The following is a 24,048-nucleotide window of genomic DNA, read 5'->3' as shown; positions in this document are numbered from 1 at the left end:
AATCGCCGGCCATCAATGAGACAGCATTTTCACCAATCACTGCAACTTAATGATTGAAGATTTACAGCCTCTTAGCTGGGTAGATAATTTGTTGATTATGTTCAAGGTCTGCCGGGATCTCCCCACTATTGCGGAGGAAAGTATCACCCCAAGGCATATCCGCTGCAGGGGATTGATCAAGCTTTCAGCCCCCAAATGGGAGGCTTCTCTGTCCTCAGCTGTGGCTGGGAGGCATAGCCCTTCCCCCCTACGGCAGAGGGCTTTCACAACTGGATTACTCAAGCCCTAGATATTGTTGAGAGCCAAACTGGCATCACCTTGGTTTTCTGATGAACTCAGATCACTTAGAAGGGAGCATCGCAGACAGGAACGTAGATGGTGGCTGGACCCTTGTATTAGGGAGAAAACCAAGCAGAGAGTTCTGCTACAGAAGTATAAACTCGCCATCTTTCAAGCTAAATCTAATTTCCTTACCAGTAAGATCCTCGCTGCAGACAATTGTTCTAGCATGCTCTTCAAGGTAATCAAGGAGCTCTTTGAATCTTCCGGGACACAATTGTTGCCCCCTTCTCAAGAACTCTCCGACAGAATAGCTGCCTATTTCGAGGACTAGGTCATTAAAATCTTTCGAGAGCTTGACCATACTGAAATGGAAGAACCAGAGGTTGAGGAGGTTGTTCAGAACCAAGTGACGGGGAGTGCCCCTGCTACTCTTGCAACTTTTCCCCAGACCACTGTTCAACAAATTCTGGTTCTTCTCAGGGGCCTTAAGTCTGGCTCTCCCTCTGACCCCTGCACGCCCCTCACTCTCAAGATGGTCCCCAACCCGATTGCAGATTTTCTATGAATGGTGTTTAACAACATCCTCCGATCCAGCTGCTATCTGGACACTTGAAAAGAGGCAATTGTTACACCTCTACTTAAGAAACCCAATGCTGACCCCTCTGAATTGAAAAATCTTTACCCCATCTCACTTGTCCCTCCCCGTAAAAATCCTAGAGAAGTTCATCAACACTGAGTTGACCAACCACAGCACCGAGACCGCCCTTATTGCTACCACTGATCACATCTGCATGCAGGTCTACAAGGGTGGCTCAGTAGTGCTGATTATGCTCAGTCTGTTGGCTGCTTTTGACACAGTCTACTCTACTCGGATGGTTTAAAGACAATGGTCCAAAGTCTGCAAGAGGTGGGAATTTCAGCTAAGGACTTGCAGATCCTCCACTCCTTCCTGACAGAGAGAACTAATATTGTTAGCTGTGAGGGTTTTAGATCTAAGGCATTCAGCCTACCTTGTGGCGTTCTCCAGGGCTCATCTCTGAGCCCTACCCCTTTTAACGTGTATGTGATCCCGCTGGCCAACCTGGTTAGATCCTTTGGGTTCCAGGTGATTTCCTACCCTGACGACATGCAGATCATTGTTTCTATCTCCCATGATCTGCAGTCGGTAGCAGGGAAATTTAACCAATGTATGGCCAGCATTATCAGATGGATACAGAGACAACTGAGGTCCTAGTTTTTGGTTCACATACCTCAATCTGGTTGAATGCCTGGTGGCCGGTAGATTGCAGTCCCCGTCCTGCTCCAGTTAAGGCAGTCAAAAACCTGGGGGTTATTTTTGACGTGTGCCTGACATTCGATTCTCAGGTCAGCCGCACTGTCAGCACTTGCTCCTATATTTTGAAAATTCTCAGAAAGGTGCTCCCATATATTCCAGCAGCACTGCATCGACCCACCATCATTGCACTAGTCACCTCCTGGCTTGACTATTCCCGTCTTGTATTTGAATATCAGCACAGCTTCCCTGAACAGGCTTCAAGTTGCACAAAACGCGTCTGCCAGGCTTATCGGCGATGTTGTCCTCCTCCCCACTGGCGAGGCCCAAGTCTCGGAGCGATGGAGGTGGCCCCTGCCCCTGCAGGGTGTAGTTCGCCCTTCTCTGCCTCTCCCTTACTCTGAGGGTCTTGGATGTGAACGCTGAGCACGCGTTGCAGTCCTCCCTGTGTGGTTGAGCGGCATGCAGAGGTTGCAGACTGGATGATGGTCCTTCTGGGCGTATTTGTGGTGGCAATTAGTGCAAAACTTAAAGGGAGTTTTGTTCATTCCTGCGTAATCTCAGGTAAACATCGAGGTGCCCTGAGAAATTCTTCGCCTTCGTAGTCCCGGTTACCTGACTTGTAGTCGGGTGTGATAAAAAACCTTTGATTTCGTTGATTTTCTCAATTTCCGTCTATTCCTTTTCCAAAAACTCTGGAACTCTTCGGCAACAATCCAGACCCAACGGCGGAAAAAAAAAATCTGAAGATGGCTGGGTAAAGGTGGGAGCTTCTGGAGGAAGCGCGTCAACGTCACAAAGGACACCACATGCGGTATGTCAACGCCCACCAGGGTCACAAAAAAAAAAAAAGAGAGAAAAAGTCTTCAATTCTGGGCCCAACCATTAGAAGGCGGAATAATGCACAGCATAGTGAATCCAGAAAGATTCACGCTGCAAAACCGCCAGCTACACCTAGTAATGTGACCCAGAAAACAGGCTGCAGGTGCCAAATGGTTAGGAAAAGAAAGCGCCAACTTTCTAATAGTGGCAATTTCAGAATTGTGACTTAAAATCTGACTTTACCATTAAAGAGGGTTTTAAATTAGAATTAAGACCCCAAACTCAACATTTCCACTTGCTTCCAATTGAAAGTTAGCATGTATAAAATATAATAGTGTACCATAATATTGTCCTATGGGAGAGGGAGGTCTTGCAGCAGTGAAAAACAAATTTAAATGTTTTTCACTATCAAGACATGTAAAAGTTAAAAGTACATGTCCAACATTTTAAATACACTGCACCCTGTCCTATGTGCTGGTTTAGGGCCTACCGTAGGGGTAACTTATATATATTAAAAAGGAAGGTTTAAGCCTGACAAAATGTTTATTTTGGCAGGTTGAAATGGTAGTTTAAAACTGCACACACACAGACTGCAGTGGCAGGCCTGAGAAATTTTAAAAAGGCTACTTAAGTGGATGGCACAATCAGTGCTGCAAGCATACTAGTAGCATTTAATTTACAGGTCCTGTGCACATGTAGTACCATATTCATGAAGTGAAAGGCTTTCACTCTTGAGACTCGGGAGAGAATCCTAGCTACGGTATTCTTGTTGAAGCACATGTCAGGGAATTTAGGTTGCTCTGTCTGAACCCTGCACACCCTTTCTTCTACACTGGCCACAGGTAGTATTAAAGTATTAAAAACAGGCCTAGTCCCTCTCAATAGTTTTAACTGAGTCTGAAGCTGAGCTGTCTGGCTGAGGTATCATCTTTCTCTATGTGCCACCGTCAAACCTAGCTGGGGAAGAGGTGGTGGGTGAGTCAATGCAGAAAATGGAGCCCTGAGACCCATCTAAAGGGGTAGTTGCAGTGAATGCTACTTTGGTCTGAGCTGCACTGTTTGCAGGGGCGTTTACAAACTATTTGGTTAAAGCTCAACTTCTCACTGGAGGGACCTGGTTGGACATCCAGACTTACTGCATTAGGTCGAATTTTAGAGCACTTGGTACTGCTAGGTTGCATTATATTAAAGATTGGAAAAACCTTTCTTCTTCCAGTTTCAGATGGTTCAAGAGTGCTTGGCAGCTTCCTTGGGGCTTGTGACTGATTTTTATTTAATTTCCTTCTTGTTTAGGCACAGTTTACTCATATTGTTGAAACGAGCTAGAATCCTCCTCTTTAGGATTTTATCGCACGTGTCCGCTGGATTTCCAGGTGACAGAATAGTTGGAAATTTTGTGCTTGGCCTCTTGTCATTGCCTGGTGACAGGAGTTTGTCAAAGCAACATAAGCCAGAGGGACAGGAGGACAGGAGGACTGCCTGAGATAGTTATAAGAAACTGGCATGCTGACTGCAACATAGTTTTTTAGTTGAAAGTTCAGGCTTTTCCCTGGTTTGACACTGCAGGAGTGGAGTGCTTTACTTAATTTTCTGATGATTTGGAGTTAATCGATGTTCCATTCTCGAAGTGTTTAAGTCAGAAATTGGTAGCTGATGTTCGGTAAGCAACAATTGTATTACGGATAGACGTACTAGACTGGAAATGTAAGTACCATAAGAGTGTATAGTGTAGTTTAGCTGGTTTGAAGAATTGTTTTAGTCAGGATAACTCACAGCTGATGATCTATAAATGAAGCACTTGTTCTTCAAAAAGAGGCTGACTGGTTCATTGTGTTGGCAATTTTAGTTAGGGTGAAACTGATGGCCCCCATAGAACTCAGAACTGTTTAAAAAGGTGGAGCGAAGTCATCAACCTCGGCAGTTTGAACCTGTGATTGCCGTTTAAAAGATAAGTCGGTTATATCTTGATTATATAATGTGCTCGTGGAAGGCTGAATAGCAGTAAGGCCCTCCAACTCAATTAGCAGTTTCGAGTTGTATGGTGAGATAGCCATGTGGTCTGTGTTGTAGGGCAGAGTGTAGCGCTGACTCATAGTTGGCAGTTGAATTAGGCTTACAGAGTCATTATCCTATGTGTTTTCATATCCCCTGATAGAATCGTTGTCTGGATGTCCAACCAGGTCCCTCCAGTGAGAAGTTGAGCCTTAATCAAACAGTTTCTAAAAGTATTATTTTCCCGGCAAACAGTGCAGCTCAGACCAAAGTAGCATTCACTGCAACTACCCCTTTAGGTGGGTCACAGGGCTCCAAACACAGCAGTGACTCACCCACCACCTCTTCCCCAGAGTCGTTGTCAACATTTGAATTTAAAAGGAAGAGCAGCTCCTCCACACTTTTAATGAAAGGGTTAATTTCCTCTCTAATTGTAGTAGCAGGGGGAATGTTGTACTGCGTCTCAGGGTCCATGGTTTGCCGCCTCAGATCTTCACTGGAGAGACTGTTTCACCAGAGATTGTTAATGATTTGTCTAGTTGTAATGTTGGCTCCAAGATACACACCTTATCAGAGGCAACGGCTGTGGTGAAGGAAGCAAATGGTCATGGTTGAGTTGGTTGTTTAAGTTGGTATCATCGGTGGTGGGTTTTCATATTGTGCACCAAGGTGATAGCGGTTATTTGATTACAATGGAGGTCAGCAGGTCTGTGCGCTTTGCTACCTTCCATGGGATCGGCGAATCTCCAGGAAGGCCAGGTGTTTGATTAGGCTCTAACTCACTGAGCAGTAATGCCAGGCTACCGGCAGCCTTGCGCCTTAGCCGCCATGCCCTGTTGGCCCACTGAGTTCACCACAGAGCCAACCTTGGATCCTAGATAACTTGTCTTGGTGGGTGAGAGAGGCCTGTCAGGGGGAACCAAGCAGGGCTACTGCAGCTGGTGACACAATGTGCAGGAGCATCGAAGGTAGAGCAAAGGAGGACAGAGACATGCAACTTAAAAGCAGCAAGAGGATGAGCAAGGAGCTTAAGGGGGCACAGAGCAGCTTGCACAAGCGCGTGCCTGCCAATGGCAAACACAGGCAGGGAGAAAACAGCACTTGACAGCACAAACCGGTGGTGGCAACAACCTCTGCACACCGGCAAGCCGGCAGGCTACGAGGCTCTAAGCGGTGCAGAACTAACCTTCGAGTCTTCAAAACTGCGGCACCAAAGTTTCTGAAGTGTCACAGCAGTAACCATAGCAGCTCGGGCCCCTCAAGCCCTCTTGAAGCCGCACACAAGACCCGGAGCAGGCAAATCAGCTAGGCGTTGGCATGGCGGCCTCCCTACTCTTCGCTCCTGTCTCCTTCGCCCTAAACACAACTCTCATGTTTCCTTCAACTGGCCTGCCAATTGTTAGTTGTTTGCTACTGCTGCTATTAGTGTGTGCCGTTCTTGGTGAGCCGGAAGTGGTCTGGATGGCTCCCTCGGCCAGGCTGGCTCTTCTGCAAAACCGAGATAAACCCCGGTAACAAGAAACAATGACATGTGTGACAACCTTTAATGCATCATCTAACCTCTTGAAGAATCTGGTACGAAAGAACTGTAGAATTGTAAATTTGGGTAGGCTGAATTGGCCTATATCACGCTTTTCCCACAAAAGACAAAAACATCTTCAGGATCATCGGATTCATACTCGACCTAAAAGGAAAGCCATCAGACAGGAAACAATCTCAACAATACTAGGACTTCCTCTTCCAATAATTGGACACTATCCATGCAGCATCTGTTCGGTTTGCCCCTTAACAACAACCACAAGTGTTAAATCTGAACCCGAATTACACGTGGACTTTGAAGAGGCAGACAAATTGCAATACATCACATGGCATATACATGATCACCTGCCATATCGGTCTAAGGTATGTAGACATGACATGCAGAAAAGGCACGATGCGCATCTGTGAGGACAGTAGCAATATAAGGTGCAACAGAGCGACAACAAAAGTGAGCAATCACCGTCACTGCAAAACATTCAATTGAGGATTTGAAATGGTTGATATTGGAAACCCTAGAGCAGGTAGATGCAAATGCAGAAAGAAACTGTAGAAGCAACAACATTGTATCTACCTTTAAACATTCATAAAAGTACCCACATCTTGATAAAAGATCCAAAGGTTTGATTAAATCTCAGAACCTAGTTACCACTCAGAAAAACAATATAACTATGATGTTACATTTAAATTAAAAAAAACATTGGTACCCCTTGGATCAATTATACCCCAGGGACTGCTATTTTTTGATGAAGACAGGATCACATCACATCTAGTCCCCCAGGGGAACAAATACAAGACTACTCCCTATCTTCCTCACAAAAAAATTAAAAACACATGATGGGGAACGCCGCTTCGAAACCTGAGAGCGTCCTCCACTCGCTGAAAGATGCAGGCTGGAAAGGACGTGTTTAAGAGTGAGAACAAAAAAACTATGGTAAGGGGGCTATCTCAATCGTAGGGGCATTTTAAGCATCATCATAAAACTTGTAATAGTTTCAGACCCCTTCCACCTCCTAACTTTCTCCCCCTTTTTTCCACCCTATACCTTTCTCCGGAAACGGAATGCTAACATCTCGCCTCCATCCAGACCTATGGAGCTCTTTGAGAACATATCTTAAGGTACACCGTAGGTATTTACACAGACACTATGTTCTATGTTTTATCAAAATAAAAAGCGCAACAATAGATTTCCTCCATTTATAACATGGGAAGAATAAGCTTTAAACAAGAGATCGACAAACAAATTAAATGGCTCTTCTTTTACAGACTTCCTAAGTTTCTTATGTTAACAATATCCTCGACATTAAACACCTTGAAAATGTTGAACTACAATTTTTTAACCTTTTAAACGGAACATGTGACATCTGGAGATCAGCAAAGTATAAGCTGTTTGAACCAAAAAATAAGGAGACTTTGACTAGCAAACACCTAGAAGTATCCGTTTACGTACAGATCCCCTGGGCAGCGATTAATATTGCTCACAAATGCTAACAACCCCAATGATATAGAAAAATGAAATGAAAAGTACACATAAATATAAGACATTGGGTCCATTCATTGTTTTGGAGGAAATGGGAAAGCACCCGAACGACAACCTATTTACAATATATTTTCTTATACCTCCTTTTAGGAAAGGACAAAGAGTCCCATATCATTAAGAGAAAAACTTCAAAAATCCAAGGGAAAATGTCCCATTTGATTTCAAGAAGGTATCCAACAATATAGACTTTTGGTCCTGACGAAAGCCATCGACCCACAGGGCGCAAAGCCGGCTAAAATATGTTGGCCTGGCTCATCCAGAGATAGATGTGAGAGACTTCTAATATCGCTCTATCCACATCTTCGAATCTTTTAATCATACCACTACCTTCATTCATTTTTCTAAATAAATTGTATATTCTTGACGGTAGGAGATATTTTTAAACATTTTTCCTCACATGGTGGATCCCACACAGTCTCTGACTCCAGAGACAATCCCTCCCCTCCTGGTGGAGGAGAGACCCAATGATGTGACGATCAGTGCCTAAGTACTCCAGCAGAAAATATACCTATGGCAGTACAGCACTGCTGAGGGTCTCACAACAATTTTAGTGTTGCCCCTTCCTTTCTTTCCTAAGAAATCTTCCACTCCTATTGATTTTTTATGGCTCTTCTGCCCGACATGTACAGCTGTGATATGCCCGGAAAGAATGGAAAACAGTGGTTGGCGACAGTATTGGCTACTGCTAAGCACTGTGTCCTCTGCCACTGAAGGAAGTCGACTGCTCCTATTGGGTTGATTGGCTTTCCGAGCAGGCAAAAAAATCACATATAACCATCCATAAGAGGAATGTTCAAATGGACGTTTATGCCTTGGTATGGGAACCCTTTTTGCATTCATGGAGTGCATGAAGCTAAGCGACGGAAACCACTCTTTTGCCGAGCATAGCCCGCATAGGGTGTGGTTCGGATTTCCTGGGGCCCTTCTGGTGAACCTGCAGTTGTTACCCACCCCTGCAGTGTGTGGTGATCGCCTGTCCATTATTGAATATTTGTCTGCCAAACTGTACAGTTGCTAGACCACACCATGAACCATGGGATGAAGTCTAGGTCCACCTTTCTTCAGCTGAGGTGCCCTGCATAGTGACATTGGATTTTTTTTCAATTCTGCAGATGGAGTAAACGTAATTCTGTAATGTGCCTCTACTAAAAAGTGTAATTTTACTATTTGCTGTTACTGTACGCTGTGCTACTAAATACCAATAAAGAGTTTTTGCAAAAAAGAAAAAGATTACCTTTAATCAAACCCACAACAAATTGTTACTGGGTGGCAGAAAACAAAAGCAAAAAGACCAATTGATGGACAGAATTCTGAACAATGTCATGCATTCACCCTAGTACAGAGATCTGCGCCTAAATCCATCATTTTTTTGCTCCCCGTGCCATTACAGTGTAGACCCAGCCGTATGCAAATCAGTCTTGACCCTATTCCCCATGGGAACAGTCCAGCCGAACTGCCAGGCCAGTTCCTCCCTGGACTGGAAACGAGCATCCTGGGACAGGTTTCAGGGTATCACCCCTCATCAGCCAGGGTAGCTTGACTTCAGTGGCATGGAGAGCACACAACCATACCAGTCCCATTTGGGGTGACAAATACAAAAAGAGCAATTGATGGACAGAATGCAGACCAATGTCATGTATTCAGCCCAGTACGGAGATCTCGGCCTAAATCCATTCCAAGTCGTGGGCCTCTTGCTCACTTTGCCACTGGATTCAAGCTAGCCTGAATGATGAGGGGGGCTAGCCTGAATGATGAGGGGGGTTACCCCGAACCCGATCCCAGGATGCTTGTTTCTGGTCGAGGGAAGACCTGGTTTGTCAGTTTGGGCTTCACTCTTCCCATGAGGAACAGGGTCAAGACTGATTGGCTGGGTCAGAACGGGGGTGGCGAAGTGAACTAAAGAAGATGATGGATTCAATCCAGATCTGTAACTGGGGGTGTCTGAAAGGTTTCAGCGCTTTGTCCATCATCACCTTGACGTTGCTTTGAGAGACAAAACAAAATAGTGGAACGTCAGATGACTTAGCCTGCAGGGAGTCAATCTAGAGTGTGCTGCACAAAACCAAACATTTGTCCCAACGACCGTCCTCTACAGTTTTCGTCGAGTGACGCCTGGCTGCCAAAATGACATCAACCACCTCCAGAGGAAGGTCAGCGGTGGTCAGTTGTCACCCCTCATTCTCCAAGCATGAAATTGGAGACTGAGAAAAAACGAGTGGGGAACCCTGCTGTTGCTGTGGCAGCAGGTCCTCCTGAAAGTGACAGCCTCATCTGAGGACTGATGCTCAAGCCACTAGAGGCGGAATGCACCTCCAAGCAATAGAGGTCTTGGAAACTCCAACGTGCAGAAGTGCTGACATTGCAGGTTCTCGTGGAGGCAAACAGATCTAGCCATGGTTCTCCCCATTCGCTCGAAGAGATCGTGCGCTACCACCACCGGGTGCAACTGCCATTTGTGATCTGCTAGGCATCGACAGCTGAGCTCATTCACCCTGGCATTCAAGGATCTAACCAGTGGTTCACCTCCAGGAAAAACTCCCTGGCAGTCCAGCCATTTCCAGAGGTACAAGGCCTCTAGGCACAGGGTCTGACCCACCACACCACCCTGCTTGCTGCTGCACCACAGTGTGGTGCTGTGGTCTGTGAGCACCTGCACCTGTCTCCTTTTCATGGAGGGCACAAAAAAACAAAGTGATGGATGGAATGCTTGAATTAATCTCAGCCATTGGCACCCACTCGCCCCACATCCCAATCCACCGTTTTGCACCCACCATGCCACTTCAGTTTGGACCCAGCTACATTCAAAACAGGCTTGACCCTGGCCAAAGAGAACAGCCCAGCCCGAACTGCCAGGCTAGGTCCTCCCTGAACTGGAATAGAAGCAACCCAGGACCGGTTACGCTCATATTGTGGACTTGTCAGCCTGGTATAGCCTGATTCAAGTGGCTCAGTGAGCACAGGACCTACGTCAGAGTATACCCGTCACACACTTAGGGCATCAAAAAAAAATTGATGGATGAATGCTTGAATTAATCTCAGCGATTGACAATCGCTCGTGCTGAATCCCAATCCATTATTTTTTGGCCATCATGCCACTTCAGCTCTCAGTCATGGAGGGCAGAAGGCTTTCAACACCAAGCCAATGGCCTTCAGATCCAGCAGGTAAATATGGATCCCAGACTCATGGTAACCAGAGGACTAAAATATTCACCATTTCCATGTGGCCGCCGCAACCCAGAAGTGACACACCAGTCACTACTGTCAGCTCAGGGAGGGGAATGGAGAGGGGGTCTGCCACTGACCTAATTGCGGTTCAGCAACCACCACTGCAAATCTTTTGCAGACTCCTCTGAAATCTGAATGTTGACAGATAGGTCCCCTTAATGTTGGGCTGGCTGGGAATTTACATTCCACTGCACAGCCCGCATATACCACCTGGCATTCTCGACCAGCAGGATGCAGGAGGTCCTAAGCCTGAGCATCCTCAGAGTCGACCTCACTGAAATCCAGGAAAGAGGCTGAAAGATTGGGATCATAGCCTGACTGCCCTGGACTATCTGATCTGTCAAGGGAGAAAGGCACGAAACCGGGCCATGTCCCGAATGGCTCAGATAAAATACAGCATCTGAGAAGACGTCAGGTGTGGCTTTGGTACATTGATAGTGAACCCTAATGGTCAAAGGAGGAAGGTGACTGGCGCCTGCCTTTTACGAACCTTCCTTCAACAGCTAGTTATCAAGGCAGAGAAAGACTGGCACCGACCTCCCAATGTGAGCTGCCACGAATGCTATCATTTTTGTTAACACTTGAGGGGCATTGGTGAAACCAAAGGGGGGCACCATAAACTGAAAATGCTCCTGACCCACCACAATCCGCAGATTGCACTAGTGTGCCAGCAGGACGGGTACATGGAAATTGGAGTCCTGCAGGTCCAATGCCACTATCCACTCGCCAGGGTCAAGGGCAGACAAGACCTAGACTAAGGTGAGCATTTTGAATCTCTCCTTCCGGGGGAAGGCGTTGTGGGGGTGCACGTCTAAATTAGGTTGTGGGGCTCCATGTTTCTTGAGTACCAGAAAGTAGCAGGATTTACAACTACTACTTACTTCTGGCACAGGTACCCCCTTGATAGCCCCTTTGGCCCAAAAATCTTGTAGTTACAGCTGCAAAATAGAGAGATGGTCCTCCATCAGTTGCTGGGGAGAGCAGGGAAGCAAGGAATATAAGGAGTAACTCCTGAGGACGATCTGTAGAACCCACTTGTCTGAAGTTATTGCCTGTGGCTCCGGGTAGAATCAGTGGATTCTGCCTCACAACGGGTAGGTGGCTGTGCTGTGGAAATGCATGCTACAGAAATTTGGCAGGTGGGGCAAGGTTCCTTGCGGAAATTGGACATTGTGGCGGTTCAGGGCACCTTGGCAAGGAGGGGCGAAAAAGGCCCAGAGAGCGAGCAATAGCCATGCTCTCCTTAAAATGCCTAAGAGCAGAATCAGCCTTGTCCACGAACAGGCATGTCTCTAAGGGCATGTCCATAAGCAAAGACTGGACATCGTACGAGAACTCAGTTTATTGCAGCCACACATAGCACCAAATGGCAATGCTGGTGTCTATGGTTCACCTCATGGAATAAGTGATGTCCATGCCATAACAAATCTTTAACTTGGCCACATCACAACGTCTTTGAATCAGTCGAGCGATGTTATAAGGTGGTTCTGACCATCTTATCTGTCTGGATTTTTCGCTTTTTGATCACCTAATTTTTACAGTGGGAGAACCTCGTAACCTGTGATTCACCCAATGTAAACTCATGGTAAAATGAACTTTGCATGTTTACCACCAGTGTCTGCCTTTTAAGAGAAGAGCAATCCGACGTATCCAGGGTAAGGGGCACTTGGCTGGTTACATTGGAACATATGTGCACAAATGAGAGGGCTGCGCGTGGAGACTCCTGGCATGCGCAGCCTAGGAACTGCGCACAGGTAGACTGGCACCAAAGGGGCTGTGCAGAATTGGTAAGCAACTTGGAATAGGCTTTATAATGTGGGTGTGCACATATAAGGGATAGTCAGTGTGTTTTACTGTTTGACTGTAGTGACACTCCATTATACTACTATGGGAAAGACGGCCTTAGGGCGCAGCTCCTGTTCCCTTTGGGGTACAGACTTCAGAGTCATACCAATGTACACTGTAACCTGTGTGAAAAGAACTATTCTGTTAAGTCCTAAAGCATATCTGGAAGAAAATACAAGTTTGGCAAATGTTTCTACCTCCTTGAATTCTCTGTTGGGTGAGTAGTAGGAAATGAGTAGGGATTAGATTAGCGTGTGGGAGCTTGCACTACTAGGCTCTAAGATGAAGGGTGCTGCGAGAGAAAAGCAGGTTCGCCTGCAGCAACGCAACATCACCTGACATTTAGCTGACTGATTGGGGAGGCCAGCACAAGATTTGGTCCAAGCCCCCAATAGGGTATCCGAAAGTGGCTCGTTAAATGGAAGAAGTGGCTCGGAAGAAGTTTGCCCCAGTTGGAGATCTTATGTTAAGGCACTGGTCTTAGGAAACATGCAAAAGGTGACCGGAGGCTGCTGGCAATAAGTCTAACTGCTAGCAATAGCTTCGGGTAGCACTCCAACCAATCGTTCTTTTGCTTCGCCATTCCATCTCAGTTTGGATCCAGCCATATGCAAATCAGTTGTGACCCTGCTCCTCATAGGAACAGTCCTCCGAACAACCTAGCCAAGTCTCCCTTGAACCGGAACACAAACAACCCAGGACCGGTTTCGCCCAAATTATGGGCTCATCAGCGAGGTGCAGCTTGGTTCTAGTGACAAAGGAGCAACGTTTGGACATATCCATGCTGTCTGAACACACCCATGCCACGTAGGGTGATACATGAAACACACAGAAGGATGCTTGCAATAAGCCTGGCAATAGCTTGGGCTAGCATTCCAACCCATTGTTGCTTGCTCATCATGCCACCTCAGTTAAGACCCAGCCATATGCAAATCAGTCTTGGCCCTGCTCCTCATGGGAACAGTCCAGCCCGAACCACCAAGCCAATTCCTCCCTCAACCGGAAAACAAACAAATAGATTAATTTGAGCATTCCATCTTTCACCTCATTGTTTTTGCAAGTCATTGGTCTTAACCTCCATAGTGTGGAGATGGACTACAAGTACTTGAGTCAACCTATGCATCACCATGGCATATGATTGAGTTTCCTATGTGGCAGATCCTGGGGGTGAGACCAAACCCTAGTAGGGTTGAACGAACTCATCACGGGGTCATAGTCCTTGTTCGAGCTTGTCCCAAAAAGGGAAGGTCACAGTGTGTTGTTTCCCTTGTGGGGGTATCCAAATGAGAGAACAGGTGCTTTGGGTGGAATCGGACGAAACTTAAATCGAGGTATGATCAATGTCAGAGAGAAAAATTGTGACCTCCTACTGCGACACTGATGTAGTCACTATTGGTGTCAAAGAGTCTAAGACCAGCGTACGTCGTGGCGCAGGAAGCATGGTCTAATTTGGATTTAGAGTAAAGATGGGCTTGGAGGGTCCAACTAGCTTTGGGGGCGAACCCACCAGCGGTACTCCAGATGGAAGGCCTCTCGACTTCTTGGAGCCCAAAGACGCCTGCTAGTGGGAGTCGGCAAGGAACCAAGGGGCAAGAGCATGGCTGCACAGAATTTGTCCATCCATTGTGAAGTGGCTGATGGCTGCAGAAACTCGGGTTGTGCCAGAACAAATTACTTATCGGCTCGGATTTCATCCAGTTACGAGAAAGAGAAGTGTGGCGCTCCTCCCCCCACACCTGCTCAGGCGAATGAGTGGAGTGAGGAGCATAATCCTGCTTGGATTCCAGGTGCTTCTTTTTAGACTTACCTGAAGATTTCCAACTGCAACGATGATGGACTTCTTGACCAGCTCTGAAGACTATGCAAGGTAGAAAGGGACCGAACTATGGACGTGGACTGCGACTTGGAGCTTTTCTGTAGAGTAGTCTATTTGTGCTTTGCAACATACAACTTCAACTCACGGTCCCCGATAGCCTTCGGATTCGTCAGTGCATAGTCGCATCAGGCCTTGGAGTCAAGGCCCGCAACCAGACAACACAGAAAGACCTGGTGGTGATCAGTAACAGACATACTTGAAACCGGTCGTTTTGTAAGACAACATTGCTTGCACACTTGTATTTTCTTTTAGAGGAAATGTCTCTGAGACACAGAGAGAACTTCGGAAAGAAAGGTACCGATGTCAGCCACTTGACATCCGTTGGCCCTGCTCACCATTTCCGGAGCAAAACAGCATCAGTGCAAAGACACATGGCGCTACCTGGTTGCCCTTGGAATTACTTCTGACAAGTTTCTGGATCCAGTCTGCCGCCTATGGGAGATTCTAAAGGTGAGAAATCTGCGGCACAAAGTCTCTGTCCCCAACTGTTTAGCTGTCTGCGACTGCATGCAGGCAGTAGTGCTGTGTGACAGTGTCTCTACTCCTATACATGGCTGCATGGCAGCTATCCCTTCAATGCATAGTTAAAAATTCTGCATAACTTTCAATCCTTTGTGCTATGATCTGGGTACAGACCGTAAATGCACATTTTGTGTGGATCATCAGTGAATACTATCATTTTTCTACAAATCACATATCTAAGATCCATTTCACCTATCTTTCCACATAAAAGTTTAGTTAATTCGTCTAATCCAGAGGTAGTGGTGGAAGAACTCCACTCTAACAACCCAAGGAAACGCTAAAAGTCAAGGATTTGATTTGAATTAGAGACTTATCCATTTACCCGTCAGAGAAAAAGCAAAGATCTGGAACTTCCTTTCCATACAACGTTTTAGAAATTGGAGGTGAAATGGCAACGGGGGGGGGGGTCAGGGGTAAAGCACAGGGTAATCTCATCTAAGTGGATGAAGTTTGGGTGATTTTCAATTAGGTATAATGGGCTTTCTTTCTACAGTTATTGTAAGGTTACAGTGAGACTCTCACCTTGTCAAAGGAGAAAGATTCAATCATATGAATATAATAAAGATCCAATGTGGGATAATGAAATATGTGCACTTGACAAACTCTTGAGAAAATTCCTCCTTTGAAGTACAAAAAACTTTTAAGGAAGGCATTATTTTTGATTGCCACATAATTTCAAGTATCTGCTTGGGACTAATAAAGCTTGTGAAAATTGAATAATGAAAACAAATTGCATACCACATCTTTAGGCAGTATCTTGGTTTTGGGGAAAACACACTACACAGAGGGACATGACAAATGATAGTCGAAAAAGTCCTTAAAATGTATTTTCTGCAGTACAATGGCGTTTCTGTATAATGGAAAAAATATTGGAAGTGGGTCCCAACAGTCTTAATGTTGTTTTGGATTAATAAGCATGGACAAGTTGTTCATTGTTTTGAGATATAATTTTCCCAATGTGAAACATTTAAAGTAGATCATTTATAAGAGAGCCTTGCTCTATTCCACTATCGACATTGGATCATCGTATTCAAGAAAGTCCTTGTGATAGGGAGATATATTTTGTGTGTGGTAATCAAATCTTACTTAACATTAAAAAAAAAAAGTAACAGAAAGAAAATGAAGGTTAAAGTGAAGTTATAGTTAGACTTTGTAAAAATATAAAAACTAATGTTTGGGGGGGAAAAAATCACCAGCTACACTTTAATGAGCCAACTATAACTTGCGCCTCATCAGTCATGCACTGCTTCTCACCTCACACACTGTGCGTTTATTACCACTGTTCCCATCAGCTGACCTATTGCTAGGAGCGAGCAGAAAACCTAAACAAGTACTATTTGATGTGAAATCTAAACTGGTGCTGTGCTTACACTATTCACATATATGGATCAGTTTTAGTGCTCTGTCAGCCCCTAAAAGAGATTAAAACCCAATGGATTACCTGATGGCAATAGCCCATCAGATAATCCATTTGGTTTTATCCTACTTGTGAAGGTTTTGCTATCTTATCTTGAACTCATGTTTTATGAACCACCTACAGTGCCCAAGACAGTCGAAATTCAATTTTAACATGAATGCCATCACCCAAAATTAAATTGTTTAACGTGCTTCCAACAAGTCAGCTCTCACTGGTAAATGGCTTCGATCAAAAGGAATCTCCAGCTGCCGATTGGCCTGTGCAGCACAAGTTAGCCCACTAAGTCGCATACGAGCATAATAACACCTCTCAGAAGTATGTGCTGCAAATAATACAAGGGATTTAAATTAAAAAAACAAAAAAGAGTGACTATCATATAGATAATAAAAAGTGAACTATGATGGTCTTCATTAGGATGGAAGGTGCACTGGAAATGAAAGGGGCTGGAAGAAAGGTGTTCATTAGTAACACACTGGCACAGGTTTACCAATCATCCACATCAAAGAGTCGAGACGCATTAGATGAACAAAAGGGGCAAAGGCATTTAGCGAAACCATTAACGCTTTTTTCCAAAAGCAACATTTAACTAAGTTTTGCACATCTCTTACAAAAACAAACACGGCAGATGCTCCCACAAGCTCCCTACACGCTCAGCCACCAAGAATGAACAAAATAACCAAAGACATTGTGGTCCTTTCAAAAAGAAAACAAATCATGTCTTTAATCCAGAATATATACCTTTTAATCGGAATCACTGCAACTCAAACTTCAAATTTCCATCCAAAAGACCAACAGTATTTAAATAAAGCAAATGATTATAGAAAAAACCTACCTTGGCTTGATTATTGTCTTCTAACTTTGTGTTAGCAAGTTTCAAGCTTTCATTTAGTTCATCCTTGCTCGATTTCAAGATGTGAATTTCCAGCTTTTGCGCACTCAGGCTTCGTTCTGCAGCAGCTAACTTCTCTTCATATGCACGTATTTCTACTTCATGCTGAAAATATGAAACCATGTTTTTAATAATACAATGCACAGAAATGTACTTACTCAGTGTAGCAAACAGCAATCCAACAGTCTCCGCTTTGGAGTTTCAAAGTAAAATAAAACACAGGGCAGTGATACATATCTTGGTAACTCCACAGTCCTGAAAAGAAGTTGCTTACCTGAAACTTTGGTTCTCCAGCATTTGTAATCATGTATAGATTCACGTGTTATAATGATAATATTCCCCCATTTCAAGCAGAGAATGTAATGGAGTATGGAGCCAGCGCACTGCCCTCCCCTTGGGCGTGTGCAAACCCAGGAGAGAGGCGGTTGGTGAAATCCTCCTCTTTGCCCACCGGTGGAGCCCCGCTGGTGCCAAGGTCGGGCAGGAACTGGAGGTGACAGCCAGTAATTTGGGGTCCAGACCTCAGAAAAGGGAGAGGTCTGCAGCTTGATGGTGGCACAAGGAGGGGAGGTTGGGGGAGGTAACAGGACAACAACAAACCTTGACTACATATTTGCATCTCCTTCACCCCCAAGCTGAAAGGGGGAGCAGCAGAAAGTAAAGTAGTAGACCATAACTTGGTGGAGGGGAGGAGGGTGGGGGGAGAGGAGATTGGAATGAATTTAATGCAGGGAAAGGACAGAGAAAAAAGCAGGCCATCAGATGCTTGGGCCCATGCTTCAGCCCCAACACAGGGAGTCCCCCCTCATTAGAGTTGAAATTACCACCTTCAAGGAGGAGGTAGATGTGGGTTGTGACCCAGACAAGGCATTCTTCAATTCTAACTCACAGTTTGAGGGTTTCCTGTGACACAATCACCTAGTGCTTTGATCTGCTGCTCCTTTGTCAACAACAGAGGGCTACAGCGGCTGGAGCAGGGGGACAATAAGATAACTACCCGTGAGAAACAAGGATCAGGGGCACCAATATCTGAAAATGACTCAGCAGTTGCTGAATACAGATTGGTGGGGCCCTTCACGCTCCCTGCTTTCCCTGAAAGATGGCACACAATAAACCAGATCATGACCAGAGGCAACAGAGTGCCCACTGAACAGAGCAAGTTAGATCAATTTGCCAGGTCATCTGCTCAGCTCTCCCCTATACCTCAGTCGAAACGTTGGGGCAAAACATATGAGACAATGACATGCCCGGCTAAATCCGACTTCCTACAAGTAATACAAGACTCTAGAAGATAATACAGAAGAGGTGGGCGACTATGTCAAACTGATTCATTAAGACTTAAGAAAAGTTGCAGAAAGATTCATAGCTGCTGCGGAGAAGATAAATAACTTGGGAGACTACATGGGAGAAGCAAAACAAAGTATCACAAAACTCCAGGCCACTGCCATGACATGAAGACAAAGAGAAGGAGGAGGAGGAAGAAGGAGGAGAAAGAAGAGCCAAATGGAGTAATCTCCAAGGGGTGGGTGTGCAAGAGGGAACAGAGGGAAAACAACTAGATGAGTTCTTTGTAAAAAGAGTATGTTGCTCATGCAGCCAGAACAACTGTCTCACTATTTTACAGTGAAAGATGCCCATGCAGCCCTTTTGCAAAGCTAGCCACCAGCAGCACCCACATGACCAATACACCTCCGAATGCTTAACTATAGGGACTGAGACACGATATTGATATCTCCAGAAAACTTGGCAAAGTGAATTCTGACTCCACCCTTATAATGATCTTTCTGTATTACACCTGAAAAGTGTTGAAAGAACACAATACTACTGATAACTTAAAAACTAAACAGCGACCAATGGTCTTGCAATGTATGCTACTATTTTGCAGGCAATCTTTGGCAATAGAACTTACTACTTTGAAACATCAAAGGTGGCAGGGGAATGGGCAACCAAGAAGAGAACACAAGGGAAAGACTGAAAAGCAACAACAAAAAGCAGGAACACAGTGGCAGGACAGTAAGCAAGATCAAAGTCCCACTCATCAAAGAGAGATAAATAAACAGACAGGCTCACAACCAAACGTGATCTGAGCAGTGGGACTGAGGGGTGAGGGTTACTGGGACACACCATATCATCACCAGGAAAAGCGGAAAGTGGCGAGAAGGCACTTGGATCACCTGGCCTAGAGACATCCCAGGGGAGAGTTTAAGAATGACTGGTGGTATACACATGGCACCTAAATACCAAGACGCCTAGATTGGTAGAGTAGACACGTTCAGGGTTACTGGAGGGCAGTACTAGGTCCACCCGTTGTTAGACGTGTATGGAGGAGTAGAGTATAGGGTACAATAAAGGGGGTTCGGGAGTTTGGGTTGTTGGTTTTAGAGAAGTTACAGAAGAGAGTTCATGTAGTAGAGCACAGCACATAGATGTTAGATACCCTAGACGGAGACATAGAGAGATAAGTAAAAAGAGCCGGGGGGGGGGGGGGGGGGGAGTTTTTCCCCAACACAGCTTTGCTTGCAGACTTAGACTTCACTAGTAGCTTGACGGGCGTAGCAATGCTCTTGAAAGAAATCCCCTTCTATATGCTATGTAAATGGGAGAACCCCCAATGGATGCTACGCTAGAGCGTGAATGAGTTATGGGTAAATCAAACACTCACTATTTAGTATATACATCTTAAATACATCCCCGCCCCCCTTTATCCCACTCACTCTCCAACCACTACTGCAGGGAAAGGTGATGCGGGAGATACGCCAGATAATATGTGAAACACCTGAATCACTATATCATCATTATAGTTGACATAATGGACAGAGACAGATCAAGGCAACTACAGGGAAGCAGCATAGAATAAATGCACCTTGCACAATTCACAAGGGGGTTTTGGAATGGTGGATGTATAGACGAGGATGTACAGAGAAAAGATCCAAATCTCATACTTCTCAGGGGCATATATCACATACTCTGGAGTGGACTACATATTCATCCCTGGAATTAAACTTGCTTGAACAGTCAACATAGCTTTTAAAGTGAGTGGTATCTATGAGAATCCACCACTAACTTGTATTGTTCAAAGGGAAAGGGGGAGAGACACTTGTTTGTGGAGACTTAGTGCCAGGAAACTCCATAAAAAAAGAGTGACACTTATTACGTGACAACACAAAACTATAGTTTGAAGAAAGCGAAGAGTTGGTAGACAAAGCTGAGACACTCTTGGAAGGAAACAACAGTATTGAGGAGGCAAGCAATAGCACAGAAGATATAAGGCAATAAATTGTTATTGCAAAGTGTGAATCTTAAAACAGGAATTAAAACTTTGAATTGTTCTTTGCACTGCGCTCGCTTTTGTGTGGTGTCACCTGATAAAACTGAATTTTAACACAACAAACGAAGCCCCAACCAGCGCTCACTCGCTCATACCTTTCAGCGCTTTCAGCGCTCAGCTGACATTGATAGCTGCTCGCTGCCCCCAGCTCCTCGCACGCAGCCGCCATCACCTGCGGCGTGCGCGTTGACCACGCCCACTGGAGGCCACGCCCCCTTACTCGACCTATAAATGTGTTTACACAGGACACGCAGCGGACGAGCGCAGCGGGAGCGCCGTTTGCGCGCCGAAGGCACACCAAAGGCAAGCCCGTCTGGGCCCAGACGGTCCCAGGCCCAGTGACTCTGCCTGGTGGCCCTCAGGATCGAGTGATGTATACGGGAGATGCATTACGCGCACTACGACCTAAGAAAATCCTCACCTGCTACCACACGCATACCGTAGGTAATACCTTCTCGAATTGTTCGCGCTGCAATCCGACCCCCCTGAAATCTACAAAACCCGCATTGAAGATGGGACTTCTTAACTGCCGCTCCCTCCCTAAACATGCAACCGAAGTAAATCTTCTAGTTCAAGATCAGGATTTCGACCTACTGTTTTTAACGGAAACATGGCTATCAGATAGCACCGACCCGGACATCATCACGGCCCTCCCCACGGGGTATCTCTGTCAAGCTTTAAACAGACCCAAAGGGAGAGGAGGGGGGGTAGCTATAATTTTCAGGGAACAATTCACTTGTAGAACGTCCAACGCCTGTATCGAGGATTGCGAGAGCTGTCAATTCTCCATCCAAACCTCCCCAGCCCACTCCCTGGCAGGGCTACTGATCTACCGCCCCCCAGGTGCTCCCGGGAATTTTATCAATGCCGTCATCGAATCAGTATCACAACTAGCTTCGTCCACCTCCAACTTCCTTATGCTAGGTGACTTAAACTTCCACTTCATGGACCCCACGGATCGAGTAGCCTTGGACCTTCGGCAAGACCTAACATCACTAAATATCCGACTAGTGAACAACGAGCCAACCCATGAGAAGGGCCACTTATTGGACCCCATCCTCACCAATATAACAACTATTACCACCACTTCACCCGTGACCCTCCCGTGGACGGACCATTTTTTGGTCCCTATTTCCTGGGAAATCCCCACGCTGAACCCCCCCAACCTCTAAATCCCAGGTAACTGACTGACGATGGCGCAAACTGTCACCTGAGAAATGGGCTGCCGCCCTTACAGACTCCACCCCCGAGCTCTCCTCTGACCCCACCATGGCTGACAAACAGTTCAGTGAGTGTATCACCTCATCCCTAGACACTCTGCTCCCGAAAACTACGACCCTCAAACAGCCCAAAAGACTATCTCCCGCTCTATGGTACACCCCAGAGCTCAAAGCTCTGCGCCAGGAGTGTAAGAAAACAGAACGCTCATGGAGACGTGACAAATCGGAAATCAACAAAAACATCTACTCTACTTCTCTTCTAGCCTATAAAACCGCTATCCGCAAAACCAAAAGCGTGTTCTTTCAGGAGAGAATAGAGAAAGCGGGATGCTCCAGCAAGATATCATATGTCATCCTTAAAGAGCTTTTAAAAACCCCAGAACAGGGACCGGGATTCCCCTCCGACCCTAAAGCCGACCAGGAGAAATGCCAACAGCTGGCTAATTTCTTCCATGATAAAATCCGAACAATTCTGGATTCAATTCCCCCCTCGAGCCCGTGTGAAGAAACCGTTCCCCCATACACGACACCTCCCACTTGTCTCTCCACCTGGGGCCAAGTCACAATAGATGAAGTGAGAAACACGCTTAACTCCATGAAGAGCGGTTCCCCTAGGGACCCTGCTCCTCTCCGGATCCTCAAGGAGGTAGCCCCCACAATCATCCCCCCCCCCTCACTCATCTGATCAACGCCTCACTCCAACAAGTAGTTGTACCCCTGAGCTGGAAGACGGCCGTCGTAAAAGCCCTATTGAAGAAACCTTCCCTCGACCCTGAGAATCTGGCGAATTACAGGCCCATTTCCCTACTCCCAGTAATCAGCAAAATTGCGTAAAAGTTAGTCAATAGGATACTCTCGCAGTTCCTGGAGGCCAACAATAAACTAAAAAGTTCCCAGACGGACTTCCGACCAGGGCAGGGCACTGACATCGCCCTCCTGGCAGCGGTAGAGGAGGCCAGAGCACTATTGGATGGGGGAGGATCAGTGGCAGTGATCCTCCTCGACCTCAGTGCGGCGTTCGATACCGTTGACCACCAACTCCTCATTGAAAGACTGAAAAGAGTTGGTGTGGAAGGTACAGCCCTATCCTGGCTTTCATCGTTTCTGGCCCAACGGACCTACCAGATCTGGGAGAAGAACGCCCGCTCCTCCGAAATGCCCCTCCAATGTGGTGTGCCTCAGGGCTCCTCCCTGAACCCCACATTATTTAATATCTATATGTCCACATTGGAGGAGGTTATCACCCCATTCGGAGTGAGCGTCATCAGCTATGCTGACGACACGCAACTAGTGGTGTCTTTGTCCCACCCCACACAACACACAGCTGACCTATTCAACTACCTCCCGCAGGTCCACCGCTGGATGAATAGATCAGCCCTAAAGCTAAATGGGACGAAAACCGAGGTCCTCCTACTTGGCTCGAAAGGAACCTCACTCTCCCCGGACACCTGGCCAGCCTGTCTAGGCCCTCCCCCTGATCCAAAAACAGAGGTAAAAAGTCTGGGTGTGTGGATTGACTCCGATCTCTCATTCGCTACACAAGCAAAGAAGGTAGCCGGGACCTGCTTTGGTCTCCTAAAATCTCTGAGGAAAGTCCTGCCCCTCCTACCCCCCAAGTCCCAAAAATTGCTAATCCAAGGCCTGATAATATCGAGGCTGGATTATAGCAATGTGATTTATCTGGGCGCTCCTGAAGCGACCCTCAACAAGCTTCAAAGAATCCAGAACACCGCTGCCCGGATTATCACAAACACCCCGGCCAGATCCTCTGCTAAACCTGCTCTCAAACTCCTCCATTGGCTCCCCATAAGGGAGCGAGTCAAATTCAAGGCCTTATGCCTTGTCCATAAATCATTACATAACCAGGGCCCCCCAGTCCTTAGCAACTTCATCACCCCCTATAAAACCACAAGATCCCTCCGTTCAGACGCAGAAAACCTCATCAATACCCCAAGATTCAAGAAAGCCCGATCAGGAGGAAGACGCTTTTCGGTCCAAGCTGCACGCCTCTGGAATTCACTCCCCCGTGACCTGCGACTTGAATCACAATATCTGCGCTTCAGGAAGCAGCTAAAGACTCATCTCTTCCCCTAATTTTTTTTCTTTTCGATGCCCTCCCCTACTCTGAATCTTCATCCCCCCCCCCCCCCCCCCCCCCCCCCCCCCCACCTCCTGTTCTCTCTGCCCCTGGCCCACTGGACTGTAGAATTAGGGTTCCTAGCGCTGGGATACCTCTGGGTGACTACCCACTCTACAAAAATAAATAATAATAATAATAATA

At 46.1% G+C, this 24,048-nt stretch overlaps 1 protein-coding gene across 1 annotated transcript in view; it reads right to left on the bottom strand.

Moving 5' to 3' along the window:
* Positions 1 to 24,048, bottom strand: part of CENPF (centromere protein F) — a 476,866-nt gene that overhangs the window by 95,057 nt on the left and 357,761 nt on the right. Inside the window, exon 16 of the mRNA XM_086927898.1 lies at positions 17,163 to 17,324. Within this exon, the coding sequence (XP_086784024.1) occupies positions 17,163 to 17,324 (162 nt within the window). The remainder of the gene's footprint in view (positions 1 to 17,162; positions 17,325 to 24,048) is intronic.

The sequence above is a fragment of the Lissotriton vulgaris genome, chromosome 6 (assembly GCF_964263255.1).
Source record: "Lissotriton vulgaris chromosome 6, aLisVul1.2, whole genome shotgun sequence".
Classification (NCBI taxonomy): domain Eukaryota; kingdom Metazoa; phylum Chordata; class Amphibia; order Caudata; family Salamandridae; genus Lissotriton; species Lissotriton vulgaris.
This window is presented reverse-complemented; position numbering and strand designations above follow the sequence as displayed.